This window comes from Bufo bufo, chromosome 9, assembly GCF_905171765.1.
Source record: "Bufo bufo chromosome 9, aBufBuf1.1, whole genome shotgun sequence".
Taxonomy (NCBI): Eukaryota; Metazoa; Chordata; class Amphibia; order Anura; family Bufonidae; genus Bufo; species Bufo bufo.
The window spans coordinates 11,845,210-11,866,561 of NC_053397.1; the positions used below are offsets into that span (position 1 = coordinate 11,845,210).

A 21,352-nucleotide genomic window follows, 5' to 3' on the forward strand; every position below is an offset into this window, starting at 1 on the left:
GCTGTCCATGGGCTACTGGAGTCAGTGGGGCAGAGCTGCAGTACCGCGCGCCGCCTGTGGACAGATGTGGGGCTGTTTTTGGAAGAAAGCAGCCAGATTTAAATAGGTACCCATGTAATTCTTCATGTCTCCTGAGGTGGCGCTGCAGAGGAATTTGTCCCGTGCTAATTTTGGGGGAACTCTTCTAAGGGATTGTAATAAGTCAGACCCCCCCCCCCCCTCCCTCTTTAAAGTTTGGTTTCAAGAAGGGTGAGATTTTTTCCCCTCTCCAGCTCCATGTACGCCGAGAAGCTTCACACGTCATAAACGGGTAATTTTTGGTTTCATTTCCATCTCTTCTACCTCACAGCTGTTCTCGCACAATGGCGCAATGTGTGTGGCACTAAAAACCCACTCGTATGTTCCACTTGGAGACGCATGGACGTGTAATTACATATTTCCCCCGGGTGCGATTAGATATATTCCTGCAGTCTGCTGATATGAATATGCTAATTTGGGATTGCCGTCTTGCCAGGTGCTTAATCTGTAGAACTGCTAATCAAGGGCCACGTGAGCGGATAGAAATATTAGCTGTCGCCCCCTGGTGGGCAGGCTGGGCTGTACACTGTTACTGTAGGTGAGAGCCACCGCTACCTAAACCATTGTTTGCCTTTTACTGACTGCTTCTCTCTTCTAGAGCTGAGATCACATCTCTGCCACACAATACAAGGGCAAAGCTTCTGTGCGGGGTGCTCCTTAAAGGCACTCTGACCTCAAATGTGGCTGTTGCTTAGAATGTAGTTCCGCCTTTGAGCTACACTGTAAAGTCACACAGTCGTCAACCTGCAGACATATTCTTCCCTGCATTACTATAGCAGGATAAGTAATGTATGTGCACAGTGACTGCTCCAGCAGAATAGTGAGTGCAGCTCTGGGGTATAATACTGGATGTAACTCAGGATCAGTACAGGATAAGTAATGTATGTGCACAGTGACTGCTCCAGCAGAATAGTGAGTGCTGCTCTGGGGTATAATACTGGATGTAACTCAGGATCAGTACAGGATAAGTAATGTATGTACACAGTGACTCCACCAGCAGAATAGTGAATGCAGCTCTGGGGTATAATACTGGATGTAACTCAGGATCAGTACAGGATAAGTAATGTATGTGCACAGTGACTGCTCCAGCAGAATAGTGAGTGCTGCTCTGGGGTATAATACTGGATGTAACTCAGGATCAGTACAGGATAAGTAATGTATGTACACAGTGACTCCACCAGCAGAATAGTGAGTGCAGCTCTGGAGTATAATACAGGATGTAACTCAGGATCAGTACAGGATAAGTAATGTATGTACACAGTAACTGCACCAGCAGAATAGTGAGTGCAGCTCTGGAGTATAATACAGGATGTAACTCAGGATCAGTACAGGATAAGTAATGTATGTACACAGTGACTCCACCAGCAGAATAGTGAGTGCAGCTCTGGAGTATATTACAGGATGTAACTCAGGATCAGTACAGGATAAGTATTGTATGTACACAGTGACTGCACCAGCAGAATAGTGAGTGCAGCTCTGGAGTATAATACAGGATGTAACTCAGGATCAGTACAGGATAAGTAATGTATGTATACAGTGACTCCACCAGCAGAATAGTGAGTGCAGCTCTGGAATATAATACAGGATGTAACTCAGGATCAGTACAGGATAAGTAATGTATGTACACAGTGACTGCACCAGCAGAATAGTGAGTGCAGCTCTGGAGTATAATACTGGATGTAACTCAGGATCAGTACAGGATAAGTAATGTATGTACACAGTGACTGCACCAGCAGAATAGTGAGTGCAGCTCTGGAGTATAATACAGGATGTAACTCAGGATCAGTACAGGATAAGTAATGTATGTACACAGTGACTGCACCAGCAGAATAGTGAGTGCAGCTCTGGAGTATATTACAGGATGTAACTCAGGATCAGTACAGGATAAGTATTGTATGTACACAGTGACTGCACCAGCAGAATAGTGAGTGCAGCTCTGGAGTATAATACAGAATGTAACTCAGGATCAGTACAGGATAAGTAATGTATGTACACAGTGACTGCACCAGCAGAATAGTGAGTGCAGCTCTGGAGTATAATACAGTAGATAATAATGTAATCTGAGGTGACCTGTATAATGACTCTTTGTATTGGATCCGTGAGCGGAGTAGTATTAGTCATTAATAGAAATGACACATTTTACAGGGTTATAAAGTGAAGATCTAGGCGGACGGTTTATCTCCTGCTCACGTTGTTGCTGTGAAGTGTTTATGACGTTTTAACAGTGATTTATATTTCCCAGTCTCATTAATGTAATAACCTTTCTGGGCCATAATCCAGGGCTGAGCCGCCATTAGCTGCGTATATTCCCTCTCTATAAATTCCTGCACATCTTTTGCAATAATGATATTCCTTCCCTTCTCTGAGCATTAGTGGAGGAGCAGGGTCCTCAGCAGCACCGTGTGCATAGAGGTCTATCATTATACAATGTCAGAACATGTACAAAGCAATCACGTCACAACGCACATTCAGCTCTTGCCTTTTGTCAGACAGCCTTGGCCCTACCTCCATCAGAGCTGACGGCACTTTCTTGTGCCTCTTGAAGGCAGACGGGTGAAAACTGTGAAGCATTGATGTAAAAGTGCTGCTGGTGGACCTTGGCAGCTGCGGGGAGGAATTTGTGTTCGCCGAGGCAAGCTCTATGAAAGCAAATGGACCAATCAGACATTTCACAGAGAAGAGGGAGCAGATATTATGCAAAAGCGCCAAATGAACCTCCTAAAATGTATATGAATATATATTCTCTGCAAAGTGCTGTGAAACGGGTTGATAGTACATAAATATCCAGATATTAGGAATAAAAAATATTTAATATCCATTTTAGTCTATAACCTTCAATCCCTGAAGTGGGCCACTAGATGGCGCTGTGGTACAGGCAGTGACCTGCAGGCCTCGCTCACCTCTTTTCCGCAGCTCTGCATAGCAGCCATTGCAGACTTTAGACGGACGATCTTTCAGATACTTCAGAGGATATTTGTTTCTTGAGCAACTGCGGCAAACAATCTGTGAAAACAGGGACCAGACCCTGAAACTTGTCTGCATAATGAAATCTATTAATACAATAGCGATCTATCTTATCACATATTATTAGGATATTTCTCCGGATCCCACATGTCATTGCTCTGGGACCTTACCTCTGAGATCTCTTACAATTAGCGCCCCCTTCCCCCCCTCCATTGACCCTTGTTCCATGTGAGATAATTGGTATCGATCCCCGGTTCTCACCTTGCCGCAGGCGTGACAGTGATGGCGTCGCAGGGTCAGTGTGAAATCGCTGCCGCAGTTCATGCACATCATGACGTGAGACATGTGCGCCACGCTCGGCGGCCTCTCTCCCAGGAACATTCCTAATCGTTCCCTCATCTGCCGGAGAAAGAAAACACGGATCAGATTTCTTTTGTGATTCCGGACGGGTCTTACCTATAGGTAACGGGGCGCCCAGTCCAAAGGAAATAAAGCGCAATCACTTTTGATACTTTACAATATACTTCCAGTTCCGATTTTCCACAGTTTTCAACATTGCTGCTTGCTGTCAGTGAATAGGAGAATTCTTGTGTCATGAGGCAGAAAAACTATCTTACAGCTTTAGTTTGTTACAATGTATGAGTCAATCCTCTGAGCTACACACCACAGGTGTAACGGATATAAAAAAAACTATACAAGAGAGGCAAAAATGGCGCCAAATTTTACCACAGTAACGCGCGCTAATAAATTTGATACGTCTTGGTAGACAGATGTCAGACGCTTTCTCTCCCTTAGTTTATTTACATTAATATAATGCACCAAAAAGATGGTGCGAATACATTTCCCGCATTTTATAACTCCTCTTAGCCACACACCCTTTTCTAGACACGTGTCTAAGGCTAGTTTCACACGAGCGTTGTTGATTCCGGCAGGCAGTTCCATTGCCGGTAGTGCGCGTCTGCCAGATCTGCAAACAGACATAATTTGTTTCCGGATCCGTCTGACAAATGCATTGCAATACCGGATCCGTCTCTCCGGTATCATCCGGGAAAACTGATCCGGTATTTATCTTTTTTTTCACAGATTTAAAGGTCTGCGCATGCGCAGATCGGGAACCTGATCCGTTTTTCCAAAACACTTGGTACCGGATCCGACATTAATAAATTTTAATGGAAATTAATGCCGTTCCGGAATTTTGGCCGGAGAAAATACCGTAAAAGGGACTGAACTGAAGACATCCTGAACGGAATGCTTTACATTCACAATGCATTGGGACAAAACTGATCCGGTTTTTTTCCCAGTATTGAGCCCCTATGACGGAACTCAATACCGGAAAACTTTAACGCTAGTATGAAAGTAGCCTAAAAGACACCGTTTTTGATGCAATTTCAGCCAGAAACTCCCCCGCTGTCCTAGACTCCATGGCTGATAGCTTTGAAACATTGTAGCAAACTGCAGTGATTCATTTGTACAAAGCTGAAATACTCTGCACAAAATGATACAATGTGACATCTAGGGCAGGGCTCTGATGAAGTATAAGGCCTCATGCACACGACCGTTGTTTGCTTCCGCGTCCGTTCCGCCGATTTTAGCGTTTCAGGTGCGGACCCATTCATTTCTATGGAGCCGTTGAAAATGCGGATAGTGCACCGTTTGCCATCCGCATCCGTGGTTCCAGATCGTCAAAAAAAATAATATAACCTGTCCTATTCTTGTCTGCGGAAAACGGTTCGCGGACCTCGTCAAGTCAATGGGACTGCTAAAAAACGCGGAGGCACACAAGATTGTCGTCCGCGCCCGTTTTATTCCTATCATTTGCATGGCAAAACTGTCTTAGACATTTTTTTTTTTTTTTACCTTCCTTTATGTCTGCTGGTCCTCCAAAAATAAAGGAGGATGCACAGAAACGGATCACAACAACGGTCGTGTGCATGAGGCCTAACTCCGTTTTGCCTGGAGTGCTCCTTTTAATATCATTTTTCTCAAGCTGCAAATCCAGGGATTTTCCGTTTCCAGCTCGGCCACTAGGTGGCGATATTACACAGGCTGGGATCACATGGGGCCCTTCTTCAGGTTCCTGTGATAGGAGGAGACCAGATGTAACCTCCACAACCTCCTTCACATCAGCCGCACCAATCTCTGCTCTTTCCTGGTAGTTTGTTACAATGTATCAGTGAATGTACCACATCAGTCTGGGTTGTTTGGCTCACAGAGGACTGACTAGATTGGATACAGTTGTAACAAATCATCAGCTATGAAAAGTGTTAGGTCTGTACAGGTCTTCTGGGTCCGACAGTGTGCACATTCACTGACAGCAAACAGAGATCCTAAAATTGGTGAGTTATTTAAACACAGCTAGGGAAATATTAATTGATTAATTTAGTCGTTATCTGGAGTAAAAAGTCCAAACTGACGGAAATACGGAACTGGAGTGGGCGCCGCCCGTCTGACAATTTTACTATAATTTATGTCAGAAACTAACAAATTAGGGTCCATTCACACGTCCGTATGTGTTTTGCGGATCCGCAAAACACGAATTCCGGCAATGTGTGTTCTGCATTTTGCGGACCGCACATCGCCGACACTCTCCTAGAAAATGCCTTTTCTTGTCCGCAATTGCGGACAAGAATAGGACATGTTCTATTTTTTTTTTTTGCGGATCTGCGAATGCGGACAGCACATTCCTGCCCCATTGAAAATGAATGGGTCCGCACCTGTTTCGCAAAATTGCGGAACGGATGCAGACCCATTTTGCGGACGTGTGAATGGACCCTTATTGGGCAAAAGGCAGAAGATTTGGCAAATATACTGAGTCTATTGGAAAGTCCCAGAACCTTTTATTACACAGTAACCAAAATTCCCTGTAATGAGGCACCTTGTACCTCGCTCCTCTTGCTCTTCGTTCTTAAAGGGCACCAGTCAGCAGGATCAGCTTTATTAAAACGCCTATACTGCCCAGCAGGGTTGATCCTGCTTATTACAATGATAACCGTCTTGCGAAAAATTGGTTGTGGCATTCCCAAGAAAAAGAGACTTTTATTCTTTATTCAGATCAGGGCTTCTGTGCACTAAGAGGTGGAGTCTAGCCCATAAGCTCCTCCTATTTCCAGCATTGACCACGCCCCCATCTTTTTATTATTTCTCTGGAATACTGCAACTGATTTTGACAAGACAGGTATCATTTTAAACAGCAGGGTCAACCCTACTAGGCAGAGTTGTGGTCTAAATAAGGTTGATCCTACTGACACATCATACAGACTCCTGCATGAGATGCATGGCGTAACGATCACGGTCACAGGGGGTCCACAGGACTCTAGTTTCACCCCTGGTAGATGTTTCAGTGCTTGACCCTGTAGTGAGGGCACAGGGGGGGTCATATTAACCCTTTATGTCTCCCCTAGGCTCTCTGATCCTCCCCCGCTCCCCATATCAGGCTGTCTATGGCCCAGCTCAAGGCCTTCTCCTCCTAGTAATGATCCCGGGCAGGGGAGTAATATATAACCCGCGGGTTACCACTAAAGTACCCGCCTGGGGCACGCGATCACTAATCTGAGCGACATAATGAGTCCTGATCACAGGAGGATAACCGGAGGCCGGGGGGCGAGGATGATGGATCACTACAAATAGAAATCTCAGCAGCCGCCGAAATTACATCCGTTAATTGCTGCGTTCCCTGCAGCCGGTGTAAGGTGAATGGCAGAGAATGCAGCTCCTGACCGCTTCTTAATATAAATTGGGGAGGGGAGGTGCTCAGAACGCGGGGACAGATACTCATCAACCTCATCCCTCCCTATTCAAGATGGCGCTACAACCAGTTCTTCATTCACTCCCGTGTTTAGTAAGAAGAGAGGTGACTGGCTCTTCAGGTGCTATAAATACAGTAAGAAGGTACACGGAATCATCGTGGATGATAGGTACGTGTCACCGTGGGTCCTGGCCTCGTGGAGTAAGAGGCGGTTTTTATGTGTCAGCAGCAGTGGCTGTTTGACACCTTGATACTTAGCATGGCTGTAATAGCTGAACCGGAACGGCTCCTACTGGGAGTAGTCAAAGTGCTGGGTGGGTGACTACTCCCCATGTTCCAGGCCGGGTTTTGCCAGGCATAAAAACCAGTCAGCAGTGCCAGGTGGGGAGGATTTACCTCCGTCTGACAGTGGAGCTCGGGAGGTCTGTGTGCTGGGATCCGCGGCTGGAGGGCTGAGACCTGTGTGAGGGCGAACAGGCCGCCTAACGCCTGCCCGTGAACTTGACCAAGCAGAACTCCCAACAGGGTGTGAAGTAACACCCAGGAGAAAAGGTGACTGTTTTGCTTTCACGTGTGAATAAACACTGATGTTTTGAACCAAGAACTTGTACTTTGCCTCTGTGCTGCACCCGCTAATCCTAACTACCAGAGCGAATCCCCACAATACCCAAATCTGTAAACCGGCAGTGCTGCAATGTAAAGCAGAGGGGAAAGAGAACAAATGGGCGATATAACCAAGAAGCATGGAAGACGAAAATCTTTTAGTACAGACGTCCATCTTCTGTCCGTGGTCAGCAGACGTCCAGCTATGGTCCAGTCGTTCTATACTTGACGGAGGGGCCGGGGTATTAGGCGTACCCTCCTGTTTCCTCTATGCCCCCGCAGTACATACATTTCCTGGGCATGAGCACCGCCCCGTCACTTACCTCCACATTGTTATAGACGGACACGGTCGGCGCCTTGTAATATTCTTGAACAGTTCTGCTGATGCAACTGAACCAGTCGTCCCTCTCTGAGCAGGAGCTGCCGAGGAGAAGAACACAGGGCGATGAGATGGAGAGTGCGCCCACCCTGCACCCCGCACCCCAGCACCCCGCACGCTATCAATACCAACACTGTGTACAGCCCGGAGACTATCTATGAATGTGGTATCAATGCTTTGTCTCTGTTATTGTTTGCCTTTGTGTCAGTTTAAACGGTTGTTGTTCTGGCATTCTATTCATGATTAGGGGGCCTGGATGAATACTGTGCAAGGAATCACAGCAAATCAGGTAAGGAGTACAGATAAGGGCACTTTCACACTAGCGTTTTAGTTTTCCGGTATTGAGATCCGTCATAGGGGCTCAATACCGGAAGGAAACGCTTCAGTTTTGTCCCCATTCGTTGTCATTTGGGACAGAACGGAGCGCTCCAAACTGCATTCCGTTCCGTTTAGTTGCGTTCCCATACCGGGGAGCAGCATGCTGCAGTTTGCTTTCCGTCCTGGGATGCGGAACGCTTCCGTTACTGATTATACGACCATCTGCTTCCGTTATGAGCGGATCCGGTTGTATTATCTGTGACATCGCCAAGACGGATCCGTCATGAACTCCACTGAAAGTCAATGGGGGACGGATCCGTTTTCTATTGTGGCAGAGAAAACTGATCCGTCCCCATTGACTTGCATTCGGGGTCATGCCAGATCCGTTTTCTCTGACACAATAGAAAACGGATCCGTCCCCCAATGACTTTCAATGGAGTTCATGACGGATCCGTCTTGGCGATGTTACAGACAATACAACCGGATCCGTCCATAACGGATGCAGACGGTCGTATTAACAGTAACAGAAGCGTTTTTGCCGAACACCGCTGGTGTGAAAGTCGCCCTAGATTAGAATCATCAAGAGATGAGTGAATGTCAGGTTATGAAATTCGTTCACGCTTCGTTTACTGGTAAAAGGTGAATTGCGTTATGGAGTCCGTTACCACGGACCATAACGCAATTCTATGATGGAGGCATTCCGTTATTCATTCCGTCATAATAGAAGTCTATGGGCTGCAAAACAGATCCGTCCCGTTTTCGTTATGCATTCCGTCATAGAATTGCGTTATGGTCCGCGGTAACGGAAGCCATAACGCAATTCACCTTTTACCAGTGAATGAATTAAAAAAATATGAAATTTGCTGATCTGTAATTAGTATATTGCATAAAATATCAGTCTACGAGGGCCCTTTAAATTTTATAAGCAAAGAATACGCCCCGCAGCTGATTATGGCGCGGTTGTAATCGGTCGGTGGCTTCACGGGGACAAACATATGGTGCAGTTTAACAATCACCTTCAGAGCGATTTTCTAAATTTCATTAGCGGGGGTGTGATGCGCGGTGTCCGTCCCTGCATCATTTAACAGCTCCGGGTGATAACCGCACGTTGTAAGCTGCCAACGCGCGCTGCAAACACATGTCCCCCTGGCCTCCGGAGGTGAGTTATGTGCAAATTGGTTCCACCTTTTCTCAAACATATCAGCGATCAGAGCGGCCGGATCGCACGCGAAATGTTCAAGCGGTGACAACTCAGCAGCTTAATGAGCAGCAAGCCCCGGAGCAGAACTACTACCCTCATTATTGGAGAGATATTCATAAATGAGAGGCAGCGGCAGCAGAAATGTCATAATTAGGGACGAGGGAAGCGAGTGACGCACGTATGGCGCGGAAATTCTCAGTCAGTGCTGCCCGACTGCATAGGGTCCCTTTGTCACAGGGATATGGTAATACCCAGTTGTCATACATTTCCAGGAGGAATAACAGAGGGACAGCACAAAGCGGATGCTTCAGCGGGAGAATGGACAGATCCTCTCTAAGCTCAATCACTACAGGTCGAAACATTCCGCAACTTTCTAATAGACTTTATGTTTCAGTTGCTCAGTTTTATCAAGAGCTCTTCTTGCTGTCAGTGAGTGGGAACATTAATAGTTTAGATCTAGAGGCTGAATACTAATGTCTCTGAGTTAACCTCCGTCCTTTCCTGGTAGTTTGTTACAATGTGTCAGTCTGGAGTTTAAGCGGTTCCGTTTACAGAGAATTGTTTGTAAGAAGTATTAGGTCAGGACACGTTTTCAGCATAGTAAAGCTTTACTTCAATGACAGCAAGCAGGGATCTTAAAAATGATGAGACAATGAAAATGTTGCTCAAATGACTGGTCGCAGCGGTGACGTGTACCTCATGCGCCATATCACCGGATGTTGACGCAGGAAGACCTGAGAGCTGCAGCGGGGATCAGGTAGGTATGATTCTCTCCGTAGGTCCGGCCAAACTGGGGGTCTGCACGAAAGGCCCCAGGGGGGTGAACAATCCAAGGGGTATTCCGATTCGAGATTGTTATCCCTTATTCACAGGATAGGGGATAGCCATTAGATAATCCAGCGGAAGGACCCCCACCGATCATGGGAACAAAGGCCCCGTACACCATGGAGCGGCTGGTTGGAAATGCTGCTCTTGGCTATCTCTGGCAGTAAGACCCCAACCGATCTAATAGTTATCTCCTATCCTGAGGATACAGGATAACTTTCCTAAGGCCTCATACACACAACCACATGCATACGCAGTTTTTGCGGCTTGGATGCAGACCCCGCATCCATTACTCTGTTCCGTGGTCTGCAAAAAAAATATAACCTGTCCTATTCTTGTCCGCGTTTTGCAGACAAGAATAGGCAGTTATATCAATGGCTGTCCGTGCTGTTCCGCAATTTGTGGAACGCACACGGACGCCATCTGTGTTTTGTGGACCGCAAAACACACAACGATCGTGTGCATGAGGCCTAACCGGAATACCCCTTTAAATTTGCCTAAAACTGGGAACCCCACTATAAAAACTAAATGCCAGAAACTTCCTCTTATAGTCTATAAAAACTAGAAACGTACTTTGTGCCACACTCATCGTGATATCGTTTTATACTCCAGTGACATCCAGAGCTGCATTCACAATTCTGCCATTTTCCAGTTACCTGAAAGCAGTGCATTGTGGGTGCTCAGGTAGGTGACCATTACACAGGTTGCGCTAATCTAGGAGGTCGCATGAATGACATAAGCGATAAGCTGCTGTCTGTTTCCAGGGGGAACAAGGTGGTTTTTGACTGTAGCTTTGGATGTTACTGGAGTATAAAACAGTAAGAGCTTAGCATTTGGAGAACAGGTGTGTGTGACGCGGTGTTACCTGGCAGACAGCATGAGGCAGCACTCCATGCATTCAATCTTCAGGACGTGCTGAGCATTCTCCACAATAGGTCGACTCACCTACAGGGAAAGAAACCGGATGGATACATTCCCTCTACACGGAATATACAGGATGGATACATTCCCTCTATACGGTATATACAGTGTATACAGGACGGATACAGTCACTATATATACGATATATACAGGACGGATACATTCCCTCTACACAGAATATACAGGATGGATACATTCCCTCTATACGGTATATACAGTGTATACAGGACAGATACAGTCACTATATATACGATATATACAGGACGGATACATTCCCTCTACACAGAATATACAGGATGGATACATTCCCTCTATACGGTATATACAGTGTATACAGGACAGATACAGTCACTATATATACGATATATACAGGACGGATACATTCCCTCTACACAGAATATACAGGATGGATACATTCCCTCTATACGGTATATACAGTGTATATACAGATACATTCTCTATATATACAGGATGGATACATTCCCTCTATACGGTATATACAGGACAGATACAGTCACTATATATACGATATATACAGGACGGATACATTCCCTCTACACAGAATATACAGGATGGATACATTCCCTCTATACGGTATATACAGTGTATATACAGATACATTCTCTATATATACAGGATGGATACATTCCCTCTTTACGGTATATACAGGACAGATACAGTCACTATATATACGATATATACAGGACGGATACATTCCCTCTACACAGAATATACAGGATGGATACATTCCCTCTATACGGTATATACAGTGTATATACAGATACATTCTCTATATATACAGGACAGATACATTCCCTCTATACGGTATATACAGGACAGATACAGTCACTATATATACGATATATACAGGACGGATACATTCCCTCTACACAGAATATACAGGATGGATACATTCCCTCTATACGGTATATACAGTGTATATACAGATACATTCTCTATATATACAGGACGGATACATTCCCTCAATACGGTATATACAGTATATACAGGACAGATACATTCCCTCTATACGGTATATACAGTGTATACATGACTGATACATTCCCTATATACAGTGTATACAGGATGGATACATTCCCTCTATACGGTATATACAGTGTATACATGACTGATACATTCCCTATATACAGGATGGATACATTCCCTCTATACGGTATATACAGTGTATACAGGACGGATACATTCCCTGTATATACAGTGTATACAGGACGGATACATTTCCTCTATACGGTATATACAGTGTATACAGGACGGATACATTCCCAGTATATACAGTGTATACAGGACGGATACATTCCCTGTATATACAGTGTATACAGGACGGATACATTTCCTCTATACGGTATATACAGTGTATACAGACAGATACATTTCCAGTATATACAGTGTATACAGGACGGATACATTTCCTCTATACGGTATATACAGTGTATACAGGACGGATACATTTCCAGTATATACAGTGTATACAGGACGGATACATTCCCTATATACGGTGTATACAGGACGGATACATTCCCAGTATATACAGTGTATACAGGACGGATACATTCCCAGTATATACAGTGTATACAGGACGGATACATTCCTTATATATACAGTGTATACAGGACTCGCTGGATGTCTAGGATGGCGCTGACTCTACTGAGGAGGCGCCTGGTTTGGAGAACCCCCTTTCAGATTGTATGTAATGATCTGATACTCCTGAAAAACAACAGGAGAGCCCAAAGGATTGTCTACTGTGGATACAACTGTTACAAACCCCCAGCTGTAAGACATTAGGTTTGTACGGGTTTTTACCCTCTGGACGTAAATAAGCAAGCTTTCCATTCTGTGACTGCAAGCAGAGATAATGAAAATGGCAAGGAATTGATACACAACATTCTACTAGAAAGCTGCAGAGCTTGTCATTAGACCGTTATTACTGTAATCCCAGAGTCGTACAGAAAATTCCTGCTATTTGGATAAGCCTCAGGTAAGTGGCCACCTACCCGCATTCCTGGAATGGAGAGGGTATTTCTCAGCCTGTATTTGCCGTCCTTCTGTGCGTAAGTGTAAAGCAGAACGTCGTTCATCTGCGGAGGAAAGACACGACTGTCAGCCTGCTGATGTATCTAAGGCTTTCATATGTGATACTGTCTGCTGAGCTGCCGTATCTAATGCTATATGTGATACTGTCTACTGATGTATCTAATGATATATGATACTGTCTGCTGATGTATCTAAGGTTTTCATATGTGATACTGTCTACTGATGTATCTAACCCTATCATGTGTGATACTGTCTGCAAAGACTTGTATCTAAACCTATTGTATGTGGTACCGTCTGCTAAGCCTTGTATCTAAGCCTATCGTGTTATTCGGTCTGCTGAGCCATATATCTTAGCCTATCATGTGTGATACCATCTACTGAGCCTTGTATCTAAGCCTATCATGTGTGATACACCACAGAATCATTCTAATACCATTCCCATGATGTATCTAAGCAGAGGTGACCGCTCAAAACTCTGACTCACACCCGTACAGTACTCGCCGCTCTGACTCACAACCGTACAGTACTCGCCGCTCTGACTCACAACCGTACAGTACTCGCCGCTCTGACTCACAACCGTACAGTACTCGCCGCTCTGACTCACAACCGTACAGTACTCGCCGCCCGGCCGCAGTCGCCATCCCCTTCCATTTTCCTGGAGCATCGTGAACACAATGAGATCCTCCTCCAGGAGTCATCACCGGTGATGGACGACGTCATGGAAATTTTGGTCATTATGGAAGCCACAAGTGAATTTGTATCTGTGCGGCCCCGCCCCCTGCGCCATCTGTGACCCTGATAGCGCCGCCGCATTATACGCTGTATTCTGTATATGAATAATGGATGCTCCTCATATGTATTTAATAGGAGCATCCACATACAAGCTCACCGCCAACCGGGCAATGTCAGCCCTCGCCGCCTTCCGCCATGGGCCCAGGGGATTCACGTGCCGGCAAGTGACAGATGACAGGATGATGGCGGTATTATTCAGTTTACTTATTGTCCCATGAATTACATGCTTTGCTGACATTAATCTGATCACACGATCCTCCCAGGCTGGGGCAGAGGTATACATCATATAATAGGCGCTAGCGATCCGCACGCTACGTAAATGTTTTACAATCGCTCACATAAATAAAGCAAGTTCGGGGCTAAAGTCTTATGGCCCTCCTATTTATCCCAGTGAACCTGTCCCGTCTGCTTGCCAATTTGGATACAGTCTTGTAAGAAGGGTCACCCCTATGATAAGATCAAAGGGAGGGTGGACCGCCAGTGATTGGCTGTATTCTGTACGGGAAACCTGCAGCAAGTGTTCACCTTCCCTGCAGCACCCCCACAGGAGAAATGAAGTATTACACCAATCCCATTAAAATCAATGGTTTGTCAGTTTCGTGCATGGAGCTGCCATGGGAGTGAGACGGCATCCGCTGAATCTGAATCTCCACAGCTGCTGAAAAACTGCTGGCTGCCAGAGCATGCTGGGAGTAGTAGTTGTTGCTCTGATACATATTTTGCATCCTACTTGAGGGCGGATTGCGAGCTCAGCAGTATTCCGCTCTCCTGACAGGTCTGCACGAGGTTCATGTCATCCTGCATTAATTGTGTCCATTTGTCACGGGCTGTACAGGAGGGAGTCGGATTATTGTAATGAGCGTGTCCTCGGCGGCAGAGTTATGGATGACGAGACGCTGGCGACTCCCAGAGCGGCGAGCGACATTATCATAGACCATCCGCAAAAGTGTGCTCTTATATCTGTAACATTATTAGAGATGCTCGTAAACGGGGGAGGGGCTGTGACAACTGCTTCACTATTTTCACAGGGAGATAATTGGGGCGTCACTAGTGGACAGATTTATTTTTATCTATTCTCCCTCATTTCTCCCTTCCCCCCTCCTCTGTCTATAGTAATGAATCCCTTGAAAGGGACCTAATGGGGGATTCTAAATTAACAGAGGGGAGACCCTTGTACAGAGCGTCCATCAATTAGCAGTGAAGTTGTCTCTGGAGGACTCGCCATTTCCTTGCACTACGGCTACAGCTGATTTCAATAAACAGAATGTAATGCTTGATTTCTCCCGTGGGGGTGCTGCAGGGAAATCAAGCAGTTACTAATTGCTTCTCCTGACGATCATTGGTGGTGGCAGCAGAAGGACGACCTGCTCGGCTTATTTTAAGGGGGAGCTTTTTAAACAGAAATTGTAAAGTGGACAACCCCTTTAAGAGCTGCTAAAGGGAAGGAATGAATGTTTCACCCTTCAACACAATTTTTATTTATTTTTTAATCAAATTGTTACAAAATTCTAATTCGTGTCTCAATAAATCTTCCTAGAGGTTAAATCTCCAGTTTCCAGATACAGAGCTTCAAATCTCTCTCTACAGACATATGGAAGAATGTATCGAGCCTAGTGCGGCGGTTTTCTGCCACAAACAAAGTCGCAAATTTAGGCGCGTGAGACTTTTTGTGATTTAACCCCACCCTTTTTGAAAAGTGGGAGGAGTTGCGCCAATTTTGTTAAATTACACTTTAAAAAAAAAAGAGTTGCCAAAAATGTTGCAATCTCATGCCAATGCAGTGGAAAGAAAGATGCGCCAAAGTTATCAAATGATGTGTCACAGTTTATATTACGGCAACGCAAGCAATTTCCTTGTTACATTATAACATTGTTGCTGCCTGCGACCACCACTAGAGGGAGCTCATGGCAGACTGAGCATGCATAGCACTCAATAATAGAACAGTTTGCGGTGAGCGCCCTCTAGTGGCGATTTCAGACATAATGGCCTGATTTTGGGTGCATTTTTTTTTAGGTATAGATTAAACTAATAAAAGGGGAGGGGCTTCTTAATAATGAAAATATTCATATTAATTTTTTATTTTATTATGCTGCTACTGATCAGGATGGAATCCGATCCTGAACTGGAAGGTGAGAATGTTATCGCCTAGAACTAATTCCGATCCAATCTATTAACTCTTAAAGTGACGGTAACTACAGTTTCATCTGTGACAAGATCACAATTGATGTAGAAAGTCATGGCCATAAGCCGCCTCTGTGGAGAGATTCTTGGGGTCAGGGAAGGGTCCTTGTTTTGTATCTGAGAAGTTTTACCATCCCTGTAAACAATAGGCTGGGATCAGGAAGTCGGCTGCAGGAGCAGCGTACACTTCCTGCCAGGATGCTCTCTTACCTAGGAATGCTTGGAAGGGGACTACAGCGCCCAGGATGGCCTGAAGCCAACGGTGGGACCTAGTGACACAGGACAGACCGGCAGGGAAGCGGCCGGGAGGGTCTAAACAAGATGATGGAAAAATCTTTGGAGAGTTGCAGGTGTGTCCTATAGAGGTGAATGGGAGTGCGCCTGCCTGCGACTTCAACGCCATCAGATGTTGTTTCAGTATGAAAGGAACAGAAATGACCTTGAAGTGTGGATATGGGGCATGAATTCATTTTCAATGTCAGAAATCCCCCCCCCCCCATGTCTCATCATCTTACCAGGAACAAGTGTCGTGGATGGCGGTTTTTCCCGGACACCTTCATTAACGTCCCCTCCTTAACAAACTCCTGTGAGAATAGAAAGAGACGAGAGTGAGGACAATAACGAGAAGAAGAAGGAAACGTCACATGACCTGAGGACCGCAGACTGCGCCAATTATACCGCTATAAATAGCATCATTTACACCCAACCAGTGCCAAGAGTGCGAAATCCACTGCAAAGGCGCAAATCAGGACCAAATCATCAGTGTGTTGTTCTGTACCCCGAGTGTCAGTGTCATTATCCTGTACCCCGAGTGTCAGTGTCATTATCCTGTACCCCGAGTGTCAGTGTCATTATCCTGTACCCCAAGTGTCAGCGTGTCCTTATCCTGTACCCCGAGTGTCAGCGTCATTATCCTGTACCCCAAGTGTCAGTGTCCTTATCCTGTACCCCGAGTGTCAGTGTCATTACCCTGTACCCCAAGTGTCAGTGTCCTTATCCTGTACCCCCAGTGTCCTTATCCTGTACCCCAAGTGTCAGTGTCATTATGCTGTACCCCAAGTGTCAGTGTCATTATCCTGTACCCCAAGTGTCAGTGTCATTATCCTGTACCCCGAGTGTCAGTGTCATTATCCTGTACCGCAAGTGTCAGCGTGTCATTATCCTGTACCCCGAGTGTCAGTGTCATTATCCTGTACCGCAAGTGTCAGCGTGTCATTATCCTGTACCCCGAGTGTCAGTGTCCTTATCCTGTACCCCCAGTGTCAGTGTCATTATCCTGTACCCCGAGTGTCAGTGTCATTATCCTGTACCCCAAGTGTCAGTGTCATTATCCTGTACCCCAAGTGTCAGTGTCATTATCCTGTACCCCGAGTGTCAGTGTCATTATCCTGTACCCCAAGTGTCAGTGTCATTATCCTGTACCCCGAGTGTCAGTGTCATTATCCTGTACCCCAAGTGTCAGTGTCATTATCCTGTACCCCAAGTGTCAGTGTCATTATCCTGTACCCCAAGTGTCAGTGTCATTATCCTGTACCCCGAGTGTCAGTGTCATTATCCTGTTCCCCGAGTGTCAGAGTCATTATCCTGTACCCCAAGTGTCAGCGTGTCATTATCCTGTACCCCAAGTGTCAGTGTCATTATCCTGTACCCCGAGTGTCAGTGTCATTATCCTGTACCCCGAGTGTCAGTGTCATTATCCTGTACCCCAAGTGTCAGTGTCATTATCCTGTACCCCGAGTGTCAGTGTCATTATCCTGTACCCCGAGTGTCATTATCCCGTACCCCAAGTGTCAGTGTCATTATCCTGTACCCCAAGTGTCAGTGTCATTATCCTGTACCCCAAGTGTCAGCTTCATTATCCTGTACCGAGTGTCGGTGTCATTATCCTGTACCCCAAGTGTCAGTGTCATTATCCTGTACCCCAAGTGTCATTATCCTGTACCCCAAGTGTCAGTGTCATTATCCTGTACCCCGAGTGTCATTATCCCGTACCCCAAGTGTCAGTGTCATTATCCTGTACCCCAAGTGTCAGCGTCATTATCCTGTACCCCAAGTGTCAGCGTCATTATCCTGTACCCCAAGTGTCATTATCCTGTACCCCATGTGTCAGCGTCATTATCCTGTACCCCAAGTGTCAGTGTCATTATCCTGTACCCCATGTGTCAGCGTCATTATCCTGTACCCCAAGTGTCAGCGTGTCATTATCCTGTACCCCAAGTGTCAGCGTCATTATCCTGTACCCCAAGTGTCATTATCCTGTACCTTGAGTGTCATTATCCTGTACCCCGAGTGTCATTATCCTGTACCCCGAGTGTCATTATCCTGTACCCCCACATTTCTCTTTACATTCTCACAGCCTAACTATATGGGTTGTTAGAATTGCTATAGGGAGTGCAGGGGCAGCACTCACACCCAGGCCCTGTGCTGGAGATGGCCCGAGGGCCCCCATGTCACATATGACACCGGTATTATAAATGGCACAGTGGTTATAGATTCGGCCCCGGGCCCCGGAGCTTTGTGCCTCTGATTATCTGACATCACTGCGGAGAGGATCCTGCTGAAGTTCTTTAATTCCTGAATCCACATTTGTGTGAAGGAAAACCTTTCATAACCCGAGGCAGGGGGTGAGATTTCTCCATGACTGATGATGATGATGATGAGGAGGAGGATTCTGCGCCAGTCGTTACTTACTCTCCCGGGCTGCAGGAGACTGCGCTGTCCCCGGACGCTGTACTCGATCTGTACCAATTTCTGCAGATTCTCCTACAACAGACACAATGTTGCAGACAATTCATGACTTTTACATCCACAAAATGTTATTTTAATTGTTTCGCTTTTTGTTGTGAAGTATAAATCACGTCCGGAGCTGCTAACAATCCGCCGCTGACGGCAAAATGCGCCTCCTGCTCATCTGCTTAATAACAACGTTCACACCGCAGGTGGTGGAGCAGGAAGACGCTGGTGTGAATCGCAGCGTAGGCGCTGAATTTTTGCAAAGAATAAACAAGCGTCATTGTGTCCATCAATGTTAATTCAGCGGCTTCATCCCCACAGTCACTACGGAGGTGTCGTGGTAAACGAACAGTAACTTGCAGAGCATTGTCTTTATTTAAAGGGACAGTGACCTACTTAGAATTTGCGTAGGCAGTCAGAAATGTCTCATTAGGAAATTGTTGGGAATACAATTGTCTAATATTATATTTTATAGCATACCAGCAATGAAGGTGAACCCATATATAATATACTGTATATACAATTCCTGCCCAAGTTAGTGCAAAAATCATTCTACAGCAGCAATATGATTGGAATGCAAGGTTCTTGCACACCTGGTGGTCGATGGTGGTACTGCGAGAATTCAGCACTTTTTTGGAGCTTCCAGACACCTGCAGTACACGGTTCCCTCTACCCCCACAACACACACACTTGTAAAAAATCTGAGCTGCCTGTTATCAGTTTGTAAGGGTGGGGTGTAAAGGATTCCACAAACAGTGCCACACCTGTCCATAGATCATGTCTGGTATTGCAGCTCAGCTCCACTGAAGAGAATTGGGCTCAGCTGCAATGCCACGCACAACCTGTGGACAGGAGTGGCACTCTTTTTAAAAAGGAAACAAACTTAAAAAAAAAAAAATCTTTTACAACCCTTTAATTAAGACTCCTAAAGAGGAGACCATACTGGTCGCCCCCTAGTGGCAGCTGAAATGATCATAAAAGAAGCATGAACTGTGCTCTGTACTGAAAAAAATAAATAAATTATTTTTGGAAAAAGCTACTAATCTTTTATGCTGCTGGTTGGTAATGGTCGGTGTGCGGGTACAAGGCAGCCCCTTACCATAAATACACAGTTGCCCCCTGGCAAATTGATCGACAACTAGTGATTCTATCAGAATGTTCCTGTAAAGAATCTGCAGGTGCCTGAAAATCTCCCAAGTATTAATAAATGCCTGCAGTACCATTACGGACCTCCAGGGGCGCAGGAACCTTTCATTTTAATTGCACTGTTATGTGTACTTTGTGCACTGACTCGGGCCGGAGTGGTCTATACTCTGGGGGTGACTGAGCAGATAGCAAACACTATGCAGAATAGAATTCGAGGCAGCGATTTTCTGCTGTTATGTCACCCCCGCAGATTTATGTGTCGGTGATATTGTGGTCCATAGCCGACGAGTCCACCTCACAGTTACAGATGTATTTTTTAGCATCTCGTAAGAAAAGCATTACATCCTCGGTGACCAGATCTAAAGGACTTATTGATCTCGCCCGGCATCGACCCAGCAATGAGAAACTCTCCCCGCTCCCACGGGGGCTGACATGTTAGTGCTCAAGAAATTTCTCAATGTTGACATGTGGCCTCTGGGGAGAACGCCGAGAGGATTTTCTGACTATTTAAAGATAAAACCATTGTAATAAAAGACGATACCGGAGACTCTTAAAGGGGCAGTCCCTTCCAAGACATGGATGGTATAGGGCTGTGGTGGCTAACCTCCCGCCCTCCAGCTGTGGTAAAACTACAACCCCCAGGATGCACACTTGCTTGGCTGTTCTCAAAACTCCATAGAAATTAATGGAGCATGCTGGGAGTCGTAGTTTCACCACAGCTGGAGTGCTGGAGGTTAGCCATCACTGGTCTAGGGTCATACATGCCTATCAAGAGATCGAGTTGTTCCAGGTATCCAAACTCCCCCATTATCTGTTACTTAAAGGGGCTTTCTCATCTTAGACAATGGGGGCATATCGCTAGGATATGCCCCCATTGTCTGATAGGTGCGGGTCCCACCTATATCGAGAACGGAGCGGGGAGCGCTGTGGCTGGAGGACCCCAGATTTCCCGGGGTCCGTCCACCGCCAAGCGCTAATCTCCGCCTCTCCCATAGAAGTGAATGGGAGTGTGCCACGGCATTTTTGGCGGCCCCATAGAAATGAATGGAGGGCGGCTGCGCATGCGCAGTGTGCTCTCCTTCACTTTCGGGGCTCCGTTCTCGATATAGGTGCGGGTCCCAGCGGTGGGACCCGCACCTATAAGACAATGGGGGGCATATCCTAGCGATATGCCCCCATTGTTTGAGATGAGAAAACCCTTTTAAGTAATAGATAATGGGGGAGTTTGGATACCTGGAACAACCAATCAGAAATAGCTTCTAAGGTGTCCAATTAAAGGGGTTGTTCACTCCGTCTATTTGGGCATTTGGTGATAGAAGAGGGCACCCCCCTCTATAAATTGGGGGTACAGACCCTGACCAACTCCTACACTGGTGCACCCAGCTTGTCCATGTGTCCACCCATCAAATTCAAT

The 21,352-nt window shown here is 45.9% G+C and overlaps 1 protein-coding gene across 2 annotated transcripts in view; it reads right to left on the reverse strand.

The window, feature by feature from the left end:
- Nucleotides 1-21,352, reverse strand: part of FGD5 (FYVE, RhoGEF and PH domain containing 5) — a 118,500-nt gene that overhangs the window by 6,198 nt on the left and 90,950 nt on the right. For both annotated transcript variants that reach the window (XM_040408361.1, XM_040408360.1), the window contains exons 11-18: nt 18,751-18,822; nt 16,575-16,643; nt 13,047-13,130; nt 10,979-11,058; nt 7,714-7,810; nt 3,304-3,441; nt 2,979-3,081; nt 2,584-2,717 (exon numbers count right to left, since the gene is read on the reverse strand). In XM_040408361.1, coding sequence (XP_040264295.1) covers nt 2,584-2,717; nt 2,979-3,081; nt 3,304-3,441; nt 7,714-7,810; nt 10,979-11,058; nt 13,047-13,130; nt 16,575-16,643; nt 18,751-18,822 — 777 coding nt within the window. The remainder of the gene's footprint in view (nt 1-2,583; nt 2,718-2,978; nt 3,082-3,303; nt 3,442-7,713; nt 7,811-10,978; nt 11,059-13,046; nt 13,131-16,574; nt 16,644-18,750; nt 18,823-21,352) is intronic.